The 22,435-nt window shown below is 41.2% G+C and overlaps 2 protein-coding genes across 2 annotated transcripts in view; one reads left to right on the top strand and one right to left on the bottom strand.

Moving 5' to 3' along the window:
- SLC49A4 (solute carrier family 49 member 4) overlaps positions 1-20,823 on the bottom strand; it is a 56,988-nt gene extending 36,165 nt beyond the window's left edge. Inside the window, exons 1-2 of the mRNA XM_072341905.1 lie at positions 20,331-20,823; positions 5,459-5,552 (exon numbers count right to left, since the gene is read on the bottom strand). Of these exons, the coding sequence (XP_072198006.1) occupies positions 5,459-5,552; positions 20,331-20,694 (458 nt within the window). The 5' untranslated portion in view covers positions 20,695-20,823. The remainder of the gene's footprint in view (positions 1-5,458; positions 5,553-20,330) is intronic.
- Positions 20,824-20,826: 3 nt separating this feature from the next.
- HSPBAP1 (HSPB1 associated protein 1) overlaps positions 20,827-22,435 on the top strand; it is a 31,999-nt gene continuing 30,390 nt past the window's right edge. Inside the window, exon 1 of the mRNA XM_072341904.1 lies at positions 20,827-21,008. Within this exon, the coding sequence (XP_072198005.1) occupies positions 20,972-21,008 (37 nt within the window). The 5' untranslated portion in view covers positions 20,827-20,971. The remainder of the gene's footprint in view (positions 21,009-22,435) is intronic.

The following is a 22,435-nucleotide window of genomic DNA, read 5'->3' on the forward strand; positions in this document are numbered from 1 at the left end:
AAAGACTTCCTCATGACATCTAGTCTAAATCTCCCCTCCTTTACTTTAAAACCATTTCCCTTTGCTATCGAAACCTTCAAGCTGCCCACCTACACTAAGGTTGTACCACCTCAAGCAGAGACAATCTGGCTGCCACCAAATTGGAAGTGCTGAGCTGTATGGTACAGCTGGGTAGCCAGTACACTTAACCAACCCCTAAATCCACTGCTGCCATGGACAACTAAGCAAAGCAGGGAACAATCACATAGGAACAATGCAAAGGATCTCCTAGAACAACTTTGGACCATAAGTTAAATATCAAATCTATAAACAAAATGGTTTAGGTAATAAAACACGGTACATTCTTAAGTTAGAGGTGTTTAAACATTAAATATTTCCTATGATAATCTACTTGTGAATGATGACTTGTTTCCTCTTTCCCCTCCCCACTTCTTTTATAGGTACTATGGATTAACCTGCCTCGACCCTTCCCTAGCATTGCAACCAAAGCACAATCAGTGTGGTGCTATCACTCAAGTGCTCTATCTTAACATTGTCATGCACTTACTGAGCTACATCACATAAGCACATCAGTTTATTCATTGTTTTACTCCCAGAACCATGCTTCAGGTTAGCTTTTTCATTTCTCTACCCCAGGGAGTCACAGCATACACAACATGCATCACATCCTCTGTCTTTATTTCTATAGGCAGATACTTCTAATACCTTCTGCTAAAAGGTTCTTTTCATTTTAATCCCTGTTCTCCACAGCTGTTCCACTCTGGGGTATTCTTTTGAGCACAGATAATCAGGAAGAGTGCAGAGTATTGCCAGGAACATAAAAGCCCCAATATTTTCTTATTGGAATTACCTCTTCTTAGGTGCCCCTTTTGCATTTTCCATGCCTCTAAATGTGGGCTTGGGATCATTTTGGGAGCAGAAAACACAAACATTTAGATGATTCCATCAGGGATGTAAAAGCAAAAGTGTGCAATTATCAAATCATAGAATCACTCATGTTGGAAGGCAACTTTTTAGTGTCATCCAGTCCAACTCCAAGTATGTCCCAAAGAATACTTCTAACAAAAACAAAATATTTAAGATAAACCATGTTGCCAACAGCTAATAGAAACAAAATGCATAAGAGATGTGGCAAGTGTGCAACTGCAAGTACAAAAAAGGGAAAAAGTTACTATACCAAAAAGCAGGCCAAAAAACAAACAAAAAAATCCTAAGAAGTAGCATTATTTAAGTGTCTTCACAGGAGCTCCCAATTACTAGTAAGCTCTCCAGAACAGAGTTTGTAAATAACAAAACTGCCAGTTCATACTGCTCCCATTTCCGCCGTCATTCCCTGTATTATTGCTCTGCTGGTTTTGCAATAAATGTTTTTACAGAAGTTCTTACCAAGGAGGGACCTCACACAGCTTTGACTCAAGGTCTCTGACAAATACTTCTGTATTATGAAATCCAATGTGAAGGTTAGTAATCTACAACATACCATGTTCCAATAAATTTCTTAATTAATAGATTCAATACAAATGACAAATTATGTCATACAAATGACAAATTATGTCATCCTTGACTCCCATGTCTTAAAATATCATGAAAGACAGGATAATTAAAAGACATCTTATGCGGAGTGTCTTGAGAGTCAGCAGTTTATACAGCTGTGGACTGATTTCATCGTTTACTGCCTTCTTCCAACTCATAGGTAGATCGTATAGCTTTTAACTAGATTTATTGTTCTACAATCATATGGAAGTCCTAGATTGCCTTGTAAAACGATTCCATAACACAGAACGCGCAATAAATATTCAGTGTTACATGGAGGGGGAGGGAACAATTTTGTCTATTAAAAATGACTTCCTACTAACTATTCAGGATAAAGAACCAAATTACGAGAGTCCAATAAAAACATTCATTCAGTGCCAAGAAATATTCAGAAAGGAAAGGAATGGACCTAAAAATGTAGGCAAAACATATTAGCAATACTCTCAGCAACTCCCAGGAAGGGAAGAAGGCAATCCCGAAATTGTACAATTTGATAACATGCATTTTCTTTTCAATTATTATATTAATATATGTATATATTATATTAATATATTAATGTACATAATTATAATATTAATTATTAATAATATATTATTAATTTTAAGCCAACTGTGAACTGAAAGATTAGGTGTGGCAAAGCTAGGCCTTCATAGTACTTAGAGTCGTTATTCTTTAATTTCATCTTTAAAAGTGAAATTCACATACATGGCAGCAATTCAGCAAGGTGAGACGTGCACAACAGATGAGAAAAATTCTCTTCACCTTCCTTATCTGATTGTTACAATTACTAACCTAAAAGGTTAACAAGCTGAGAGGAAAGGAAGCAAACAAAAGCATATACATGTGAGAGGGACTTTATCAGTTCAAGAAGTGGTTGGTTCTTTAATCTCACACACAGGTTCAAATTTCCACATTTAGCCATGCAAGTTCCTTCCCTGAGTTTAAGCAGTTCTGGGATGGATTCCCAGAGAACAAGAACTCACCATAAGGAACTGCTGCTTCAAGAGACACACTCAAACGTTCAACCTAAATTCTCCCTTATACAAGACACACACATATATGGATGTCAAATGAAGGTTTGCTTTTAAGACGTAACTCTGATTGCTGGAGATAGTCTTAGCTCCTACACACTAGAGCCAAAAGAATAATTACAGACTAGAAAGGAGCCTAAGAACACATTTAGATATTACAGGTCTGCATGAGATAAGGAGCACAAAGCAGTGAGGATTAAATGTCAGCCTTAACTGTGATTTCCTCACTTCTGTGATTGCTCCGATAAGCAATGGGCTTTAGCAGCTCTCGTTAATGTTAAATTGCAAGAACACAGAGAGCAGAGACAGCCACACAGCAGAAAAACAATTAAATAAAACTGACAAACTTCATGAACTCCCTTGTAACTTTATCTTTCTTGTAATTTTATCTATCTTAACTGACATAATTTTCCCAGCAAAGTCCTTCTCTATATTACTGCAGATTACCCAGGGACTGAAGGAAAACATTACAAAACAAGTAAAAGCATTTAAAAGAATTTCAGTTGTACTGGCTTTTGAGACGCTCAGACACGAGCTTCTGTGGGATCGTGTCCATCTGACTAGTTGATTAATGTTGAAAAGGTCATATTCAAGTATATGCACATTACCAACAAATGCTCAGCCAGTTGTTAAAGCACAAAGCAATAATGGTTTTCTCTAAAATACTATTTCATTTGGTAGTAATTAATGAAAATTGGCCACTTTTAGCCTTCAAAACAACGCAGACTACCTCATAACATCACACAGTGTGCACAGTTATTTATAACAACTCAAGAAATTAAGAAAACCATACTTTTGTTTCACACAGTAAGCAATAATTAATTCTCCATATGTTTTTATAAATCTGTGTGAAAGTTCAAACTATTTCCTCAGGAGGAACTGCAATTCTTACAAACATCTCCATGTTTTGAGAGTAGGCTAAGTTAGCAATTTTAACAATTTCAGCTTGAAATGATGCATATTTTCACAGCATGAATAAATGAAATAAGTACCCTTTTCCAACAGGATTCTGCTTTTTTTTTTTTTTTTTAAATGGCTCACAATACAATGTGCCATCATATCTGATGCATCTCATCAGACTCTACACAGTGCACGGGATTTTTTACCCCAGTTAAAGCAGCTATTCTTGCATGTTTCTCCTTCAACATTTATTCTACCCTTCTTCCACATCTTCTCAGAGCAATTACAATGAAAAACTTTGTTTAAAGGTTTAAAGGCATGCAGAAACTCCATTCCCAAAGTGCTGTCTCTTATCTATTCATTGCTTAGCAATTTCTTTTTGAATTCTTACAGTTTTTATCTTTGCTTTGCTAAAGCCTAGGCAGCACAAGTCTTTCAGCATAACTGATAAACGAAAAGCTACAGTAGACATTGTATTTCACTTCATTTAACCTACCTGGCCCATTTGAAATGCACATAATCCAAGATTGGTCAGATCTGATGAACTTGATGTTCAGCACACATTAGCATCTCAAGGACGGGCAATATAAGAGCCCAATGAGGACAGCTCTCCCTGCCCACCATAACAGTACATTTTCAGCTTCAGTAAAAAGGGTCATTGTGAATGGTATCACAACATGATTAACTGTTACGTACTAGTTACTTACTACTGATCAGAGCTAGTTTTATAACGAATGCTTTTATCACATTCTTAGTGCTTCAAACCTTAGTTTTACTCATGGTATCCAGACACCTGCATCTACTTCACATTAAGTACTTCCTTCCTCACCTTAATGGTTTCCAAGCTGATGTTCAGTGTAAAGGAACACTAAGGAAAAAGAAAAAATGCAATAAAGAATAATACAAAGACTATCTGGAAGGTGACAAAACATCACACGGAAATTCTAGGTACAAATTATAACCTCCTTCATAGTGGTTATGTCTACAGAATTCAAAACCACTAATTGCCTTCAATCCTTCAGAAAAAAAAACGATGACCCTGCTGCTATCATTACTGAAAATGGAGAGAAACCAGCATGAAACTGACAATGTTTTCTACAGAAAAAGATGCATAAACCATATCCTTCCTCAAACAAACAAACAAAACAAACAAAAAAACCACATAAGACTGTCAAGGTTTGATGACGTTGCTTTTTTCCCCCCACAGCACTTGCATATTACACCAACGTAACAAGTGAACTTCTATTTTTAAAGAAGCAGAAAAAAGATGACAATGCCTTTATTTCTAATTCCTCATACTACATGAGCAACAAGGAATCCACATTCCATGAGTGCATGGAAAGGATGAGGGATGAGACTCCTATACTTACCATAGATTCCCAGGTTTGGTATATTGACAGGGCAACTGAATTGTTCGGAACTAAACTGTCTCTATTGCAAGCTAAATTTTAAACTGCTTGTATACAAAAGGTATTTGCTCCAGCCCCAGAGAAAGCACAAGGTTACTCTGGAATGCATACTAGAATAGACTGTGTAAACAGGCCATCTCAGATAAATTCATCTGTACCACTGAACAATCTCATACACCCAGTAGGAGAAACATGAACTAATTATTTATTATTTGCATATAAATTATATAGTTCTAGATTTTGTGACATGGTTCCCTGTGTGATCTTGGGCCAGTTTCCGAACTTCTTTCTAAATCTCTGCTTCCTTGTTTGCAAAACAAATTTAGTTATGTAGGATAGCGTGGGTGAGGTTTAATTAGCTCATGTTGGTAAAGACCTTCTTGATCTTCAGATACCATTCAGAACAAGGACTAGAAAAATCAGTACAAGAAGGCATAAAATGTGAAAGCCCACAATCACACAACATGCATTCTGTGTATCAGATTCAAACAGAAATCTTGTACTAAGATTTCTTAGTAGCATTAGCAAAAATTATATTAACAGGGAGGATAAAATATGTATATTAAAAATAAATAATTCACTTACTTCTTCCTCAGTTCCAGGTCTGAAACTGGAACACATCTTAAGCCAGCTCCCAGTACCATGAGTGATGATGTTAGTAACACAGTTACTCGCAGACCTAAAATGAAACAACAAAGGTATTTTACAGATTAAGTCAGCAATGCTAAAGGTAAATTGTAAAAAGACAAAAATACGTGTCTAAATATATATATTTGTATGTAGACTCATTAATTCATGCATATTCATTCTAATTATAAATACTGGTGCTGATACAAACTACAAATACATAACAAAATCCTGTGTTATTTTCCATATTGATGCTCTAGAATTAAAGGCTTATTCCTAGCATAACACCATTCAAGAATGTATCTAAAAATCTTACAGACATTCTAGGAAGTGAAAACTTACAATAGACATATTCAAATTGTACAGTGTTTCCTTTACAATTAGAAGCATCAGGGAACATCCTCCAATGGGTGAAATCTCAGTAGATCCAAAGAAACAAATGAGATTTGTACATTCTCTTCCAGCCATTTAACAAGGACAGACATAGCACTGTTACTGCTTTTTCTCACAATGGAAATATGATTTTCATTCTGAAGAAATAGCTACTTATTCAGTGGAGGAGGGAAAAAAGAAAAAAGAAAAAAGAAAAAAGAAAAGTGTTTTTTGTAGTCTTTGCAATCAGGCCAAGATTTTGCTGCAGTCAGTTCAAATTAACAGAGGTTGTAAATATAGAACATAAGAAAAAACTACAATTGACTGATTCCTTGAATACATTTTTCTTCCCCTCATATCATGATTCTTAAGAGAAGAGCGCTTAGATCAGAAACAACTTTATGTCAGTGCTGCAATTCTGTTTGCCAATAGTTACTGCTTCTGCTGAGGTGTCTCCATCATCAACAAACAGAAAGAAAACAGTGCGAACTGTGGAGTTGAGCCTCCAGAACACTGGGAAACACCAAAACAGTAAATGTGTACAATTAAAAGTGTTGATACAATCTGTATCTGTAAAGTCATACCGCTTGAAACACATTTACACCACCAAGCAGAAAACACTGGGATACTGTATTCTTAGCAGAACGTACAATAATGGAATGCTTACAAATACACAGTAACTCTAACATTCAGGCAAGACTAGGAGATGCCCAAAACACAGACAGAAAAACTTGCTTTGATAATCCACATAATACAGACATACAATTATGATTCTAAAGTGCCAATTTTCAGAGATACACTCCAAGTATGTTAATGACTCTTATACCGCATACAATTCACCCAATAGTCACATTAAACATACTGTTCTCCTGCGAATTTTGTTGGAGTTTTATAACATGTGTTTTACTGAAAATGCAACGTGGCTCTTATTGCAACAGCTCTTAGCAAAGCTCACCCAGGGTTACATAAACCATGGACAGCTCCTCGCTCCCGCAACCCAAGCTGGGCAATGGAAACAACGCAAAGAGAGCATTAGAGGCTTTTGAAATGGAAGCATGACTTCTTCATTAGGACAGCTGAGTCATTAAGCATAGGAATGTGGCCCACGTTCTGGCAACAAAGCCAGCTCACACCCCTAATGCCCCAACAATGCACTGTAGGCTGAGAATACTTGTTTCCTTGAAGGTTCCCCAGTGCCAGCCCAGACTTACTCGACTCTGTTTAGCCAGCACATGTTGCTGTTAAACTGGATTTTAAGGTGTGTGTGCTCAGAGAGCCCTAACTAATGCCCTGATAGTAGGCTGCTCAAATTCCTGCTGCTCTTTGTGTTTTCTGTGAGTTTTCATGGCACACGTAAACTGGCAGTGCTATGGTGGATACCTTGTGGGGGTAGTTATTTGTAGCAGGATCACATACACGATGCTTTTGGCTTTTTTCCTTTGGAATGAATTGTTAGTAATGCCTTTGTTCATAATGAGAACTTCTATGCAACCCAAATTGCAGTTTTATTGATTGAAAGTCTAAACACAAATCCTTTGAATAGAGAAGTCTGAGATCTTCCATTTGGAAACACTGCCACAGCGTTCCAAGAAAGCCCTAGCAACGTATGCATCACACCCTTATTTTCCCCATAAGCCAGGAACTTTTTGAATTACAGTTGGCAAAGCGTGCCACTTCCTGCCTTTAAGGAGGGGCAAGGAAAAGACAGTGGGTGTCACAGCCCAGGTGCAGCTCAGGTTACAGCAGTAGAGGAATATTATACAGTAATGCAGGTTTACATCACCACAGAACATGCACTGAGTTTTTCCTCAAAACATCTATTTATTTTTTTCCATTAAAAAAAAAAAATTTATATCTGCAGAAAAGTTTCATTAAAAAAAAAAATAAACAAAACTCAACAGCACAACATTCAGTGAAAAATAAATAGGGTGTCAGAATTCCCCATGGGCGCTGACTCCAGGCTTATCTTTAATGTCAACCGTAGATGTCATGTAATTTTAAAATAAAATTACCAGGTAAAGCCTCAAAATCAAGATACGTTTGATCTTTCTGATTGTTCTTTGAAGTCCTCATCTTGAATTCTATACACTGTAATGTGCAGTCAAAACACTGAAAACTGACACAGATTATTCTTTGGCCGTTTGTTTCACCTTAATATACAGATACACCTAAAAATTCCTTTGGTTAAAGAAGCATGCTGACAATGATAATACAAAAGTGAAGAAGTAAAAAATAAGACTGTCACAGAAGCAGTATATTAGGCATTTTCTTGGCTAATTACACGATGCTTTCTACCCTCCAAGTGCCTTCCATGTTTATTCTGCTTTACATTTCAACTCTCTATACAATCTCTATCTTATCCTAGGAATTAGTCTTTAATCGTATGTTTAGAACTATTTAAATATTTTTGCTTCGAACATCACAGTGACCCTCAACCCGTTATGCTACTCCAAAAGGCAACCAGTAAGTGTTTTGGGACAGCACTGCGCACCATGGGACCAGTGACCCGAGCAAGCTTAGAAAGAAAGCCCATCAACCCTGCAAGAAATTATTTCTCCCCTTTACAAGTTCTAAGGAACTCACACAATCAGGATTCTGAGTGGACCTAATGAACTTCACTATTTTTACTTGGTAAATGCAACTACTAACAGATGGTGAGGGGCTACAGCTTCTTAGTATCACCACCCAGTTTCCAATCCCCTCCTATCAGAGATTTGACATGCAGCTGGAAAAAAGAAGAAACTTCTCAAAATGGGTTTTCTCTGCACAGTGAAATGCCACCACTGGTAACAGAAAACCTACAGCAAAAGTGGTGCCAGTAAGAAAAAAAGAATATAGATATATCTAAATTTGTATTTGAGTGAAATAATCAATACTGTTTAACTGCTTAACCATCCTGCAACTAATAACAGTCGGCTTTGCAAACTCAGCAGCCCACGCTGCATTTGCTGGCTTTTATAATAACCATAATAGCTAACACAGTGGTGCTGCATCTTCCATCACTTTTCCAGCACGTTTTATTTTCAAGACACATTTTAAAGTAAATGAAAATGCATCTCCTCCCACACTGTATTATTGACATGGATCTCAGCAAGCGATCTGCTATACCCAGTTTTATAAGAAACTTCATTAGAGACACTGCACAGCTACAGCAAGCTTCTCGTGCTAGCTGTAAATTAGCAGTTTGTCATTCAGAAAAAGAACACTATTAACGACTGTTAATTGCCTTTTGAGAAGTATGACCATTCTTTCTCACGCCTGTCACCCACTGCAATAACATGCCATAAAAAAATGAGACTGGCAGACTGTAAAAAGCCAAACTCTGCCTCACACAAAACACAAACTCAAGTCAAAACTGAGGAAGCTTCTACTTCTGCTGTCCCACAGCAGCAGACACCTCAATGCATCCTCACCCCAAGCTGGTTAGCACTACACAGCCAGAGAGAACAGAACTCCTCATGCACAGCAGCATGCAAATGGCAGACACTGTCTGCCTGCTTTTCCCCTTTTTTAGTGGAGCATCACCCACCTTAGGGAAAAACCCGTTAGGTGTGTAGAACAGGTTTCACCCTTTTGCTAAGCCTAATGGAAGCCAGAAGAAACGTGCAGAATTCAGCCCCCCACCCAGCATGGTTGAAGTGGATTCCTCTTACACCCACGTTTCAAACACATTAACATGTAAGAATTTTCCTTCCTTCAGCTGCAGATACTAAAATCAGACTGGAAGCAAGAAGGATCCACCCTTACACAACTTGCAGCATTTTATTCCCCTCAGCCACTCTGCTATTGTTCTGACTGAAGCAGAGCAAACTAAAAAGACAATTCTGCCTTGATGAACACATATCAAGAAATGAACAACTCACCAGTTTCAAATGCCATTCCAGAAATTCATTGTTAAATTGGGCTTTTCCCCTCCAATTCAAAGCAAATTCAGTTTTCAAACAAATTCCTGCTTTGCCTTTCTTAATGGAAATAAAGAAGCACAAGATCTTGCATTTTTCCCCATCTATGAATGTAACATACATGAAGTAACTTTTACCTTTGGTTTCAGCAAGCAAATCATTGAGCTCCGGTTTTTCACAATGTTTCTTTGGTCCTGGAACTGTTTTTGTGTGTCTTGCCCAGACACCTTCCTCATCCTCTTTAAGATGTAAGCACTTTCCCCTTGAATACTAATGCTTCATTCTGCAGGAAGAATCTGTTCCTTTTCCTCCTCCTTAATGTGTGGCTCGTGTTTATCCACATTAAAACAAATCTGAGATAAACTGCTCACTTCATCAGGCAATTCTATGCACAGAAGTCCCTACTTCATGTTCATCTACTGCTCCAGAAATTTCTGCATTTTAAATGACATCCCAGCCAAATTACACTAATTGCTGTGCCACTTATTCTCACTATGTTATTTCTATCAATAATTTTAAACACGCCAAAGGTAATAATAAAAGGTACCTTGCTGCTAAATACAGTGAACAAAACTTCTGCTGTGCTCACACTTCACCAGACTGAGTAATGTCAATGAGGATGATCAGCTGCAATTCTCCTTCAGAAAAACTGTCCTTGCAACAAGCACTACAATTCTCCAAAGAAAAGAAGCTTTACACTGACATAAAAAGACATCATAGCTGAGATGTGGCCCCAGTTTTTCCCTCTAGCTAATGGAACAAACTTGAAAAAAGAAAAATCACTGTTTCAGGCCTGACGTAGATTCCACAAAAGCACTTGATTGCAGGGGAGCATAAATTGTGTTTGGAAACTCAGCGGAAAACAAATATGCTCCCAAGAATAGCATCATCTACACTGGAAAGCATTACAAACTGAAAACTAATCACAAAGACTACAAGCAAGAGAGAACAACAAGTTTATATCTAAGTCATCAAAAATTGCTCCTAGTTTGGTGGCTTAAGTGTCACGAGGTGCTCTTACACACAGACTGGATTTCCTTTCTCTGCCTCTATGGTGCTGATGTCCTGTTCTTCAAAAGCTGTGTTTTCAAAACCAAACTGAAGCCAAGCGTTTCCATCTGTTTCCCTGGTGTTATGTGGCACTACCAAAATAGCATCCAAATCTTGCCCAGAAGCCCTAAACCTTGTAATTTAGGACTTGTTTTGGAATGAAAATAAAGTAAACTCTCAGGAACTTCATTCACACATTCTGAGAGACAGCTGACAGAACCATTCGAGTATGAAATAGTAAAAACCAAGCTCAATCACATATGACCCACTTGTACCAAATTAGACCCAAATCTACAGTTAGCATCACCCAGCCTTATTCTAGGTCACAAACTGACTTCTTCCAATACAAATCCCCCAACACAGCCCAGGTCCACTTCTCACAGTAGGATGACATGGCAAAGAGATTCTGCCAGAAACCACGCTCCAATTCCTGTCTGACAGAAATAGTAGGTACATTCTGATCCCCAGACAGAATATGTTCTAGAACTCTCTTCAAATGTAGACATGGGAGAAAGATCTTCAGAGGGAAAAATTCTCTTTATGATTTCTTACAGTTGTTCTAACAAAATCTGCCAGCAGCAGCAGACAACCAGGCTATCAGAAGGAGTTTGAAATTTCCCATAAATGCATTTGGTTCACCACATATATGTTCTCCAAATAAACTCTGTAGGTATGAATAAGGCAGCTTCAAATAAAATGCCACAGGATCAGTGTAGATCTTCTAGTCAAGGTCAGAAAGACAGACGAGCCACCGTGCCAAAAGTGAAGCCAACAGCAATAAGGAGAACCCACAGGGAAGTCCCTATTAACCAGGAACATACAACAGGGCGGGGGCAAACTCTGACCTAAAGATAACACTGTAAGCATCTTGTGAAAAATCCCAACAAAATTAAGAGTCAAAGTATAAGATTTGGCCACTGAAGTATTTCAGAGAGAAAATGGTCAGCTTCAAGGAAAACAGCTGAACACGTAACAACTACAGCAAATGCAGGAAATGCTAGGACAGAACTGCGAGAAGCAAAACTGAACATCAAGCCATCGAGTTACTACGACAATCACACAACCACTTTCCCAATTCTCAAGTTGCAGCATCCTTATGTGTGTTTTGATAGGTAAGAACCTAAGATGACATATTTACATTCTAACCACACAGCTCCTTTCCAATTCATACTGTAATGACTCTTCTTGCTTTATGGTAACTCCATTCCCCCCCTCCCTTTACTTTCACTGAATCATATTAGAATCATTATTGTTCACCTTACTCTTACAGACTTAACTTATACTTACAGACAAATAAAACATTGAGTTGAATGGTATCCACCTACAGATCAAAACACTGATTTCAGAACTGATTTTAGTCTCTTCATTAAAATACATCCTGTTTTTAAAGCTATGTTTCTTGGCTTCGTAGAAGCCAACTATTTTAGCTGTTTATTGATATTATACATTTTACTGTAGAGAGTCCTCATTCCACCCACAGCTCATCCAAGTGCAACAAATATTTCCTAACCCTTGCACAGCACCCTGGAGGGCACTGGCTTGAGACAGTGGGACCTGCCTCCCTTCTGGCGTGCCTTCTTAAATTGGGTAGGCAACCTATCTACTTCAGTTTTCCCTTCTGCCTTATTTATCCAGACTATGAACACACAGAAACAGGAGCCAATCCCACAATCAGTACCACAACAGCTGCTAAGTCAGGTCTGCTCTTTATCTGGATGCTAGGATGCAATAAAAAAGGCACTGAGCACTTTCTAAGACTACGTATAGCTCACATAGGAACATTTAAGAGGTGTTCTTTCTTCCTTAACCTCAGCCATCAGCTTTCTGTTCTCAGCCCCAATACTTATTGGGGCACGAAGACACGGGTGAGTTGTTTAATCAGTTCTTTCCATTTGATTAACTGAAAAGCAACATAAAGGGGTGTGTATGGATGTACACGTGGGTGTATACATAAAGGGACACAAAGCAACTGACACAAATGGGTAGCAATACAGTTGGAGAGCTAAAGCTCATCATTAATTTTGAAGCTACATCATAGATGTTCATTAACAAGTCAAGAGAACGTACAAGATAATAAGCCTTCAGTGCAGCTCTCACTGCTGTGTTCCTGGACAAATTCTGACAATCTAAGCCATTTCAGCACTGAACAAGGGGGAATAAAGCTTGTCTTTTCTCTACCCTCTCATTTCAAGCACTCCCAATTGCACAGCAGGCTTAATTACCATGCAGCTAACCATAGAGCCCTACCTGTGGAGACAGAGAGGAAAAAAAGGCTCTCTCGTACACATCTATCACAGAAGATGTTCTGTCATTATCTTAGTGGCACTTGTCCACACCACCCAATGATGCATGAAATTCTCCATTTTGAGAGATAGAGGCATTTTGCTTTGCCAGGATGGAGCAGCAAGAAGCACCCAAGCAGCAAGGATTGGCAGCCACACTAAATACCACCCAGCTGAACCGCTAAGCGGGACACTAAGTGCAAAGTTTCTGCTCTTTGTTGTCCCTGCCTTGAGTCAGGAATGAAGAGACGTAAGATCCTTGACAATGTATTATCTAGGCAGGCCTTGTGTCTGCACAGAGGTCACCGGAGTCAGCATTTGACTTCCCTGTGTGTGAATGTTCAACATTTCAACATCTGAATTGACCACAAACAATTTAGGGTACATAATTGAGACTAAGATCATCACAAAGGACGCCTTTTGTTTGGGGTACTGTAGTAGGTCTGAAATTCACTACATTTCAAAAGCTCCTGATTAGTTCTTTAGGTTCCTGTCATTCATCAATTACAATTTACAAACTCCACCCCCCTGAATATTGAAAAATATCCAAATAAATGTTTCTAGATGCAACTGGAATTGAAATCTTGTATTCCAGAACACCAGCAGACTTTGCAAAAAGCAGAAGACCTCTCACTTTCACAACACATCATTCCCGCAAGCTGAGTCACACGGATTTCCAGCTTTAGAAAGAGGAAAAAGTCTAAAAATCTTCTCTACAATAAATCTGCATGAGAAAGCTTAATTTGTAGCTTTTGAAGAAGTTGGAGCATTGATCATATGCTTCTGCATAACAATGATAGTTTCAGCATGACTACAGAGCTACAGTAAGCACATGTGAGGAGCATTTAAAAGAAAAAAACAAGGAAAGCAGGGCAGGAAATGACAGAAGAGCTCTGAATGTGACCAATTAGAAAAAGGTTAAGCAAGCCACAATTTCCTTTGCCGTAGGATTATAACTAAAGAAGTGACAGAGGACAACATTCTGGTGTTTTCACATTTTCTGCCCCATCTATAGAACACTTTCCAGAAGCAGAATACAGCCAGACAGGGCAGCCACATGCACCCAGCTCACGCCACTGTCATGTGGCTATGCATCCTTCATCCCCAAAACCACACCAAAAGGAAGGGCTGCATTTCGGCAGAGCAGCAGGCACAGATCTGTGATATCCGAGGGGCCCTAGGGAACACAGCAAGCTGGTCATGTCCATGGGGCCTTGAGGAAAGGGAGCGTAAAGAAACTGCTCAATAAACCCTTCTGGCAGGCACAGCACTACCGGGCTGCATCCTGCTTTAAGGTTTGGCCAACACAGAGCACTGGGACCTTGTTAAAGAGAAAGGAAAAAAAAGGGCATTTGTATTTAAAGAGACTCCCCAATCTGTTTTTCATCAGCTTTTCTGAAGCAAGTTCATAGAAGCTGTGTTTCTTGATCTGTGGATGTGCAGAGAACTTAGGACATGATACAGGCACCCTTCAGCCCCTCTGTCCGCTGCTGGCAAGCCAAGTCGTGTTCAACATCTCTCCCACCCACTTGGAAGAAGCTCAGAATGCTTTTTCTTTTTGCCTCCACATATCCCAGCCCCACTGCTCCTTTCTCTCTGCTACCACTGCAGCAGCCACGAAGTGTGCAAAGAGAACAAAGAGTATAGGAACTGCTTTGAGGTCGTGGCATAAAGAGAAATGTTTGTGGAAGTATGGTACAGAGCAGAGACTGGGGTAATACCAATAGAAAGATACCTCCAGGAGTGGACATCTGCCTGCAGCCCCGATTGATACTTCCCATTCAATCCAGCCCATCAGGAAGCATGGAAAGTGCTGCTGACAATCAAGCTGGTTTTGCTATGACGAATCATAGCGGTGTCAAGTTAATACAACTCATCAGATCCTAATTAAACCATTCTGTGTTGCTAATCACTCCGTATCTCAAGTGATCTTTTGGAGCACGTCTCATTCCAATGAAGGTGGGCCAATCAATTCTCTAATGAGTCCTCACTTCTGCAAACACTTGCTCAAATGCTCTGTGGACTTTCACTGCAGCCACAGCACATAAAATTAAGCAACAAATGCTAAGTTGGGTTCGGTCTTCCTTTTCTCCTGATAGCGAAGAGAAAAAACACATCTACACAGACACGTGCACACATAGCAACTCATCAAAATAAGTTTTGTATAATCAAGCTGATCAAATATCTACTCTAGTGGGATTTACCTACGCTCAGCTCTTTAATTGCTTCTTTCATCTTTCCACACAGAAAAACAACACTTCATCTCATTCCTTCCAAGATTTGTTAGTTTAGGAAAATTAACCCCTTTCACAAAATTTGATAGGTTTGGATCAGTATCACTTAGGAGACAAAGAAATACATGCTTCTCAAACCATGCAGTGGAGGATTTCCACAGGACAAGAGAGAACAGGACGAAAGCACTAAATGCACATTTAGCTTCCATTAAATCCAAAAGAGCCTTCTGCTGCTCTTGTTGGCCTTTACAAGACCTCTGCCATTAATACAAAAGATACTGAGTAGAGTCAGTTCCCAAAAAGCATACCCTTCATAACCTAAGCAAAGTTCAGTTGAATGCCATTACACCAAGCTCTCCTTTCTATCAGGTCTTTACCACTCTGCCCATATTTTCACACCTATAAGCTTTCCCATGGGTTTTTATGTCCTGTAGGCTGTACTGATCATCCAGAACCATGGTGTGTGTATAAACCATTTTTATTCTCAAAGTGTGTAAATCCTTTTAGCTTGATCTGACCATATTACATTAAAGTCTTACAGTCTTACACCAGGTCTTATCCTGGGAATCCTTAGTCAAGGCTCACATTTGACCTGTGAATGATCAAATTGGTCATTCTGAAATACTGTCTCTATATCTTGCAGTCATACATCTGAGATCAGAAAAGTCTACTTCCGAGATCATAGCAAAAGGGAGCTGAAAATGTGCTGCTTTGCCACAAGATGAAAACTTTCCGGCTTTTAAAGTCTGAAAGCCTTTAAAGGCTCGTGAGTCATTTGCTGTTGCCCTTCTGTTCTCCCAGAGTCCATGTACTTATGATCACTTGGGACACTACAGAACTGTAAGTACTGCCATAAAAAGTCAGCACCATGTTGTAAGTGTCATCATGGAAAGTATTTCACATTGCCCACTGACAGTGATATGAGACTAACAGCAACTAGACCTGCTGCAACTTTTTGAAATTATTAGCAGCATGCTCCAATCTATATTTACTGTCACATGGTCCAAGAGCCTGAATAACAGATCAGGACCCTGAGACACCAAGCACGATGTAAATGCCTGATGGAAAGATAATCTTCCCCATCTGCTGGTTTCACTTAGCCATTTGCAAATCCAGTGGCCTCTGGAACTGCTCCCCACTTACTCCCCATACTCAGCTTCACATCACTCAAAAATAGAAGGCACTTCACAAACATCCCCTGGGTGACTAGGGATAAGATGTTCACCTGAAGCCCTCTTCCTTCTGTCCCAGTGACCCTGGATGTGAATTAGAGCAGTCAAAAGCCCTAAAAGCCAGATCAGCTTTTGCACCTGTGCAGCACAAAGTGACAATGCAGGAACTTCACGTATGAGGGCTACTATACAGAATTCTATCTGTTCATTGTGTGTAGCTTATTTTGTACAAAGAACAGTTATTAAGACTTTCTTACATGAGTAAGGCCCGATTTACTACTCTCATTCAATATTCATTACGACTTTGTCAGACTGTATTAAAGGATTTAACCTCAAAATTCCCTGGTGAAAGAAGTAGAAACTATCAAAAGCTTCAAAGGACAGAACCAGAAACCTCAATGATATATGAGACAGCAGAGAAACCAGGAGCTTGATATGCAGAAAAAGAAGAGTTATTTATACACGTAAAAACATTAATGGCTTCAAAATGAAGGCCAATCTCCACCAGAAAAAAAGAAGTTACATTATTGAAATTTTCTCTCTATTTTATAATTTAATCACTAGGATAACAATACTGGGCAAATTTAATTTGAGCCAAAAAAAAAGCGACTAAGAATATCTATACAATCCATGTAAGTGTATACCATTGCACAATAAAAGGACCAAGAAATAAATTACATTTCACTTTTACCAGTAATAAGCAACATTTATTCAAACTCGATACAAGATAAAACTGTATTCCAAAAGTTAATGAAAAATATCGCTATTCTATTAAATTAGTTTAATGTAAATTATCGTGAATTATTTCCTTCTTCATTGCCTATTCTTGATTACATGGGAACATTATGAAGACTGATATTATATATTACTTCTGTGTTTCACATTGTAACTATGAACTTAGCTCATAAGAGGACCAGTGGATCAGATCCATAACTCAAGTATTTAAGCTTTAGGTTTCAAGAGGAGTTGAGAGATATAAACACCCTAATGGACCCGTCCCCATGTTTAGAGTTCCCAGGAAATACTCCAGGCACAAAACATCCTCAACCACTCGAGCATCAGGTGACAAGCTGTAGCTAATTTTAATCTTGTAAACACCAGGGATCCATCCAACAGCACGTTGAAATCATTTCCCATTTGATTTAATTCATACTGATTCTCTGAAGATAATAATTATTTTAAAAGGGCTCCCTTACCCTATTGCTAAAGGAAACATACCCAGCGTGACATTTTGCTTCGCAGCACACTTGCTTCTTGACCTTTTGTTATCAAGAAACAAACCAACAAGAACAATAAACCCCCCCACACACACACTTCAAAATGGCATATACTGAAAAACAACATTAGCAAACATAATTCCACCTTTCAACATGCAGCCAGCCCAGTTCAGGACCAGGAAACATTATGGATACCACCTCTGCCCCCATGACAGCACCTTAAAAAACAGAGTTTGGAAAGCTGCTGCCAGCCTCCCAAGGCAGAGGCCATAGTGCTACAGGTATGTGCTCAGGCTGGGGAACAGGGCTCAACCCCAAAGAACTTCCAGGTGCGAGATGCGAGCCCTGCTAAGTGTCTGAAAACTAATATATTTCTAAGAACACGAACCCAGCAACATTACAAATGGTATTTCGATTTACATACCCCAGCAAAATACCACGTGAGTACTAAGGCTTCAAAGACTCATTAAAGTGCTGCATTATCACCCTTCACAGAAGTTCATCTATTCCTACCAAATCCGCTCAGCCTGCATTTTGCTAATGCAGCCTCATGAAGACCATCACTACAGATGAAAACGCATTTGGTAAGAGTCAGGAAATGGCTCCAGGTCTACAGGAGAACACATCTGGCGAGCCAAGATGGGGAAGGTCACAGAAGAAAAAAAGCCCTTTCAGGTTAAGAAACAAAGAAAAGCGTAATGTGTGCATCCCAGAGCCCTACTATTCAAAATACATGACCAATGGTTGCTTCTTTAGCACATCTTTTGCTACAGATAAATGCTGCTGTCTTCTCTCCCCAGGGACACCCTATGCTTCTCTGAAAAGCTGGGCTACAGCTGAATCCCACAGTCCAAGAAAGGCTTCTACAAGTCAAGCTGATAGCATGCCTATTGAGAAATACTCAACCTTTCAGCTTGAACTTCATTAAAAGAGGGGGAGGAAAAAAGAACTATTTCCATTTCAAGCTATGCACCACACCAAACAACTGAAAGACCAAGAAGACCAAACACTTTTGGACTTGATCTGAAGTACCGTAACACCAACTCACTTCTCTGACAGCAGGCAGCTCTGTACTGATACCTGGCAGATACACCTCTGATTGTGAAGCACAGGACTATCTAAAAGCAGAACCTCCTCTCACTGACCAACTGCCAACTTGACAGTCAGTCACATCTCCAAGTTTTTGAACAGCTGCAGGCACAGAGACCCCACTACCTCCCTGGGCAGCCTGTTCCACAGCCTCACCACTTCACTTCACTGGGGAAGTTCTACCTAACATCCAGCCTGCTCCATCAGCACAGGTTCAAGTTCAGTTTCATTTCCTTCACAACACAAGCATAGCTGTCATTTTCATCATAAAAAATAACTAACTTGAATTTCAAGATAATTAACAACACTGTTACACAGCAATGCCTAAATAGATACTGTTGGCTTAAGCTCAAATTGCTTGAGCAATGGCAGTAGAGCCACCATGGGCTCATTTGGAGAACGTGTTTTCAGCCCAATAGATTTAATTCCTCCGGTGTCACTTCAATTTTATTGAAAGCAATTCCAACCTCAAAGCAAGAGCCTTCTCAGCTACATCCCCTCCCTTCACTATACACAAAGGAGCTATTAAACCCTACATAAGCAGAAGGAGCAACACTTAACACCTCCTATCAGGGACCTGTTTAAACTAGAATCAAAAGACTGAACGCTTCTGTTGACTTAGGCCTAGAAGCTCAAACCTGCACACATAGCTTGTCTCATCACCTCAGTGACCCCTAGGGTGAGTGGGCACAAACTCCATGGGTTGCACAGAAGTTATCCAAATATAAATGGGTTCATCAAGATACAGCAGTCACCATGAGATGATCTAAGAGGTCTTTCCCAACCTCCAACATTCTAAGATTCTATGTAATCATCATTTCACAGCACATGAAATCACGGAATCATACAACCAATGAGGCTGGAAATGGCCTCTAAGACCATCTACAATACAACTGCCCCCCACCACCAATACAGCCCACCAACCATGTCTCAGTGCTGCATCTCCATATTTCCTGAACACCTCCAGGGATGGTGACTCCACCACCTCCCTGGGCAGCCTATTCCAATATCTCACCATTCCTTCTGGGAAGAAACATCTCCCAGTATCCAACCAGAACCTCCTCTGGCACAACTTGAGGCCATTCCCTCTCACCCTGTCGCTAACTTTATACAAACATGAGCCTAACAGCTGACTGCCAGAACACAGAGTTGTTGGTGCCACCGTTTCCAGGGCAAACACCTACACATATGCCAGAGTGCGGAGACCAATACCTCAACATGAAGTTAAAGCTCCACAATTACTCCAAGTTCTGTAACATCTCCAAACACCGGCCTCACAAACTGCTTTGGACGTACCTATGCACGTGCTGTGCCCCTAAAGCAGCACTCCCGGTGTCCCTGGAGCAATAACCCCATGCCAAGGCCTCACCGAGGACATCTCACCTCCACCTGCGGCTCGACGCTGCCCCGCCCGGCCCAGAGGCTCGCAGCAGAGGCCGCGGCCGCGTCCCCGCCTGACCCGGCCGAGGCTAGAGCCCACGTGCCGGGCCCACCGCCCCCCACCGCGCTCACCCTTCTTGTCCATCAGCCACATGAAGAAGAAGCAGGGCACGAAGCCGATGGGCCCCCAGAAGACGAGCAGGGCGATGTCCCAGCCGCTGAAGCCGAAGGCCAGGCGGGCCGAGTTCTGGATAGGGCCCCAGCTGTTCCACACCAGGCCCTGCGAGAAGCCCAACAGCGAGAAGAGCAGCAGCACCAACCACCGCCGCCCGTACACGCGGCCCGCGGCCGGCGCCAACCGGCGAACCGGCACCGGCACAGCCGGGCCCCCCGCTGTCCCCCGAGGCTGCGGCCGCCGCTGCTGCGCTGCCTGTGGGGGCGGCGGGGGCCGCAGCAGCGGCTGCCGCTCCTCCTCGCTGCTCCAGCCTAAGCCCATCTGCCGGGGCGCAGGGTAAGGGCCGGAGACGCCCGCACTTGAAGCCCCGAGCGCGGCGGCGCTGCCCCGGCCCGGCACAGCCGCATGCGCGGTCGGGGAGGGCCGGCGGCCGCCTCCTTCCTCCGGCGGCGAGGGGAGGAGGAAAGCGGCGCCGGGGAGGGGAGCGCGACCGAGGGACGCCTCGCGGGGCCGCTCCGCGCCGGGCTAGGCCCGCTTGCCCGTCGGTGAGGGCGGTGCTGCGGGGCGGCCGCCGGGGAGGGAAGGGAGCCGGAACAGAATGGCCGGGGCGGACAGCGGAGGCCCCGCCGCGCCCGGTAGGTGCCCGCCGGCCCGGGGCTGTGGCCCTGCTGGGCAGGAGACGCGGTTTGGTTAGCTTGTGTGCTGTGTGGCCCTGCGCTGAGGCCTGGTGGCTGTGCCCCGGCTCCCAAACTCGCAGTTACTCTGGAAGGCCGGGCCTCCTCTTGCACCTCAGGGTTCCGAATAACCTCCGTCTGTTCATTCCAGAAGACAAGTACATTAAGACTTGAAGGGATATGTCTTGCAGTTGTCCCTATTAGTACCTAAAAGTGCATGGGATGGATGGAGTGCACCTAAATGGGTGTCTGTGCATCCCAGCTGTCAGAGCCGTGCTGCAATGGAGTGGATAAAAATCAGCTATGGGCTGAATTGGAATAAAAACCCCACCAGGGTTTGGTTACAGCCTGCACATAAACCCATTTTAAAAGAATTCAGATGAATGTACCACCGTGTGAGCTGCGCTGAGCTCATTAGGAACTATTATCATTTAAACAGGCTGAGGTGTATGTTCATTTAATTAGGTTGTATGAGTATTTATCTGTATATCTACCATCTGCACTTGCCATAAAATTAATGGCTCATACACTGCACAATGCTTCGTCTTCCCTTAAAAAATGACGTATTTCAGTTTGGCTCACGAAGGAATTCTGTCACAAAGATTGGTTTGATAAATGCCCGTGTGCTTAATTGGGAAGAGCTAAATGGTGGGACCCACGCGGGCTGGTTTTAGATGCAGCGCTAATGCTGTAATTCTGATGATACATTGGCAGCACATGACTGAAATTCAGACATCGTGCCCAACCCATGGCTTTGCAGCTAAAACCACGTACTCCCATAAACACCTCCTCTCCCTTCCCACAGAAAACCCAAACATGCAGGCATTGAATACTGTTTAGCCCACCCAGCTCTGCTTGCTAGACTGCGGGTCCATTGAGGAGCTGCAAACAGTAAAGGTGGGAGAAGGAAACGTGTATCAGCTGAAATCATCAGAAATGTGATCAAAATGAAAGCGAGGTTTTAGCTAGAAAATTTCAGGATATTTTTAAGGAAAAATAAAGTTCGTGCACAAATAAATGACGGAGGAATGTAAAGACGAACTCAAAGTAAAATTCAGGCTTACCATGTACAACTGTGGTGACAAAAATAAAATAGAGTAAAAGTACTGGATGAGGTTCAGCCTTGATTCTGACTGATGTGTATTCTGTAGTGTGTTGGGGTTCCAAGATAGATTAATACCCCGTTTTGCTGGGCAGTCTTTATACATCACTGCTTCAGTAGGTTCAGCCCATGCCAAAATGTTCTCTCCGTTTAAAATGGCCATGTTAGTACTATAATTGAATTGATTTGGTGGCGTTGTGCCAAAGACAAAGTGCTGTCATTTGCAGAAGTAAACAAAGTGGAAAAATGTTTTTCTCTGGACATTTTTCAATTAACTGTAGTAATT

Source organism: Excalfactoria chinensis, chromosome 7 (assembly GCF_039878825.1).
Source record: "Excalfactoria chinensis isolate bCotChi1 chromosome 7, bCotChi1.hap2, whole genome shotgun sequence".
In the NCBI taxonomy this organism is placed as follows: domain Eukaryota; kingdom Metazoa; phylum Chordata; class Aves; order Galliformes; family Phasianidae; genus Excalfactoria; species Excalfactoria chinensis.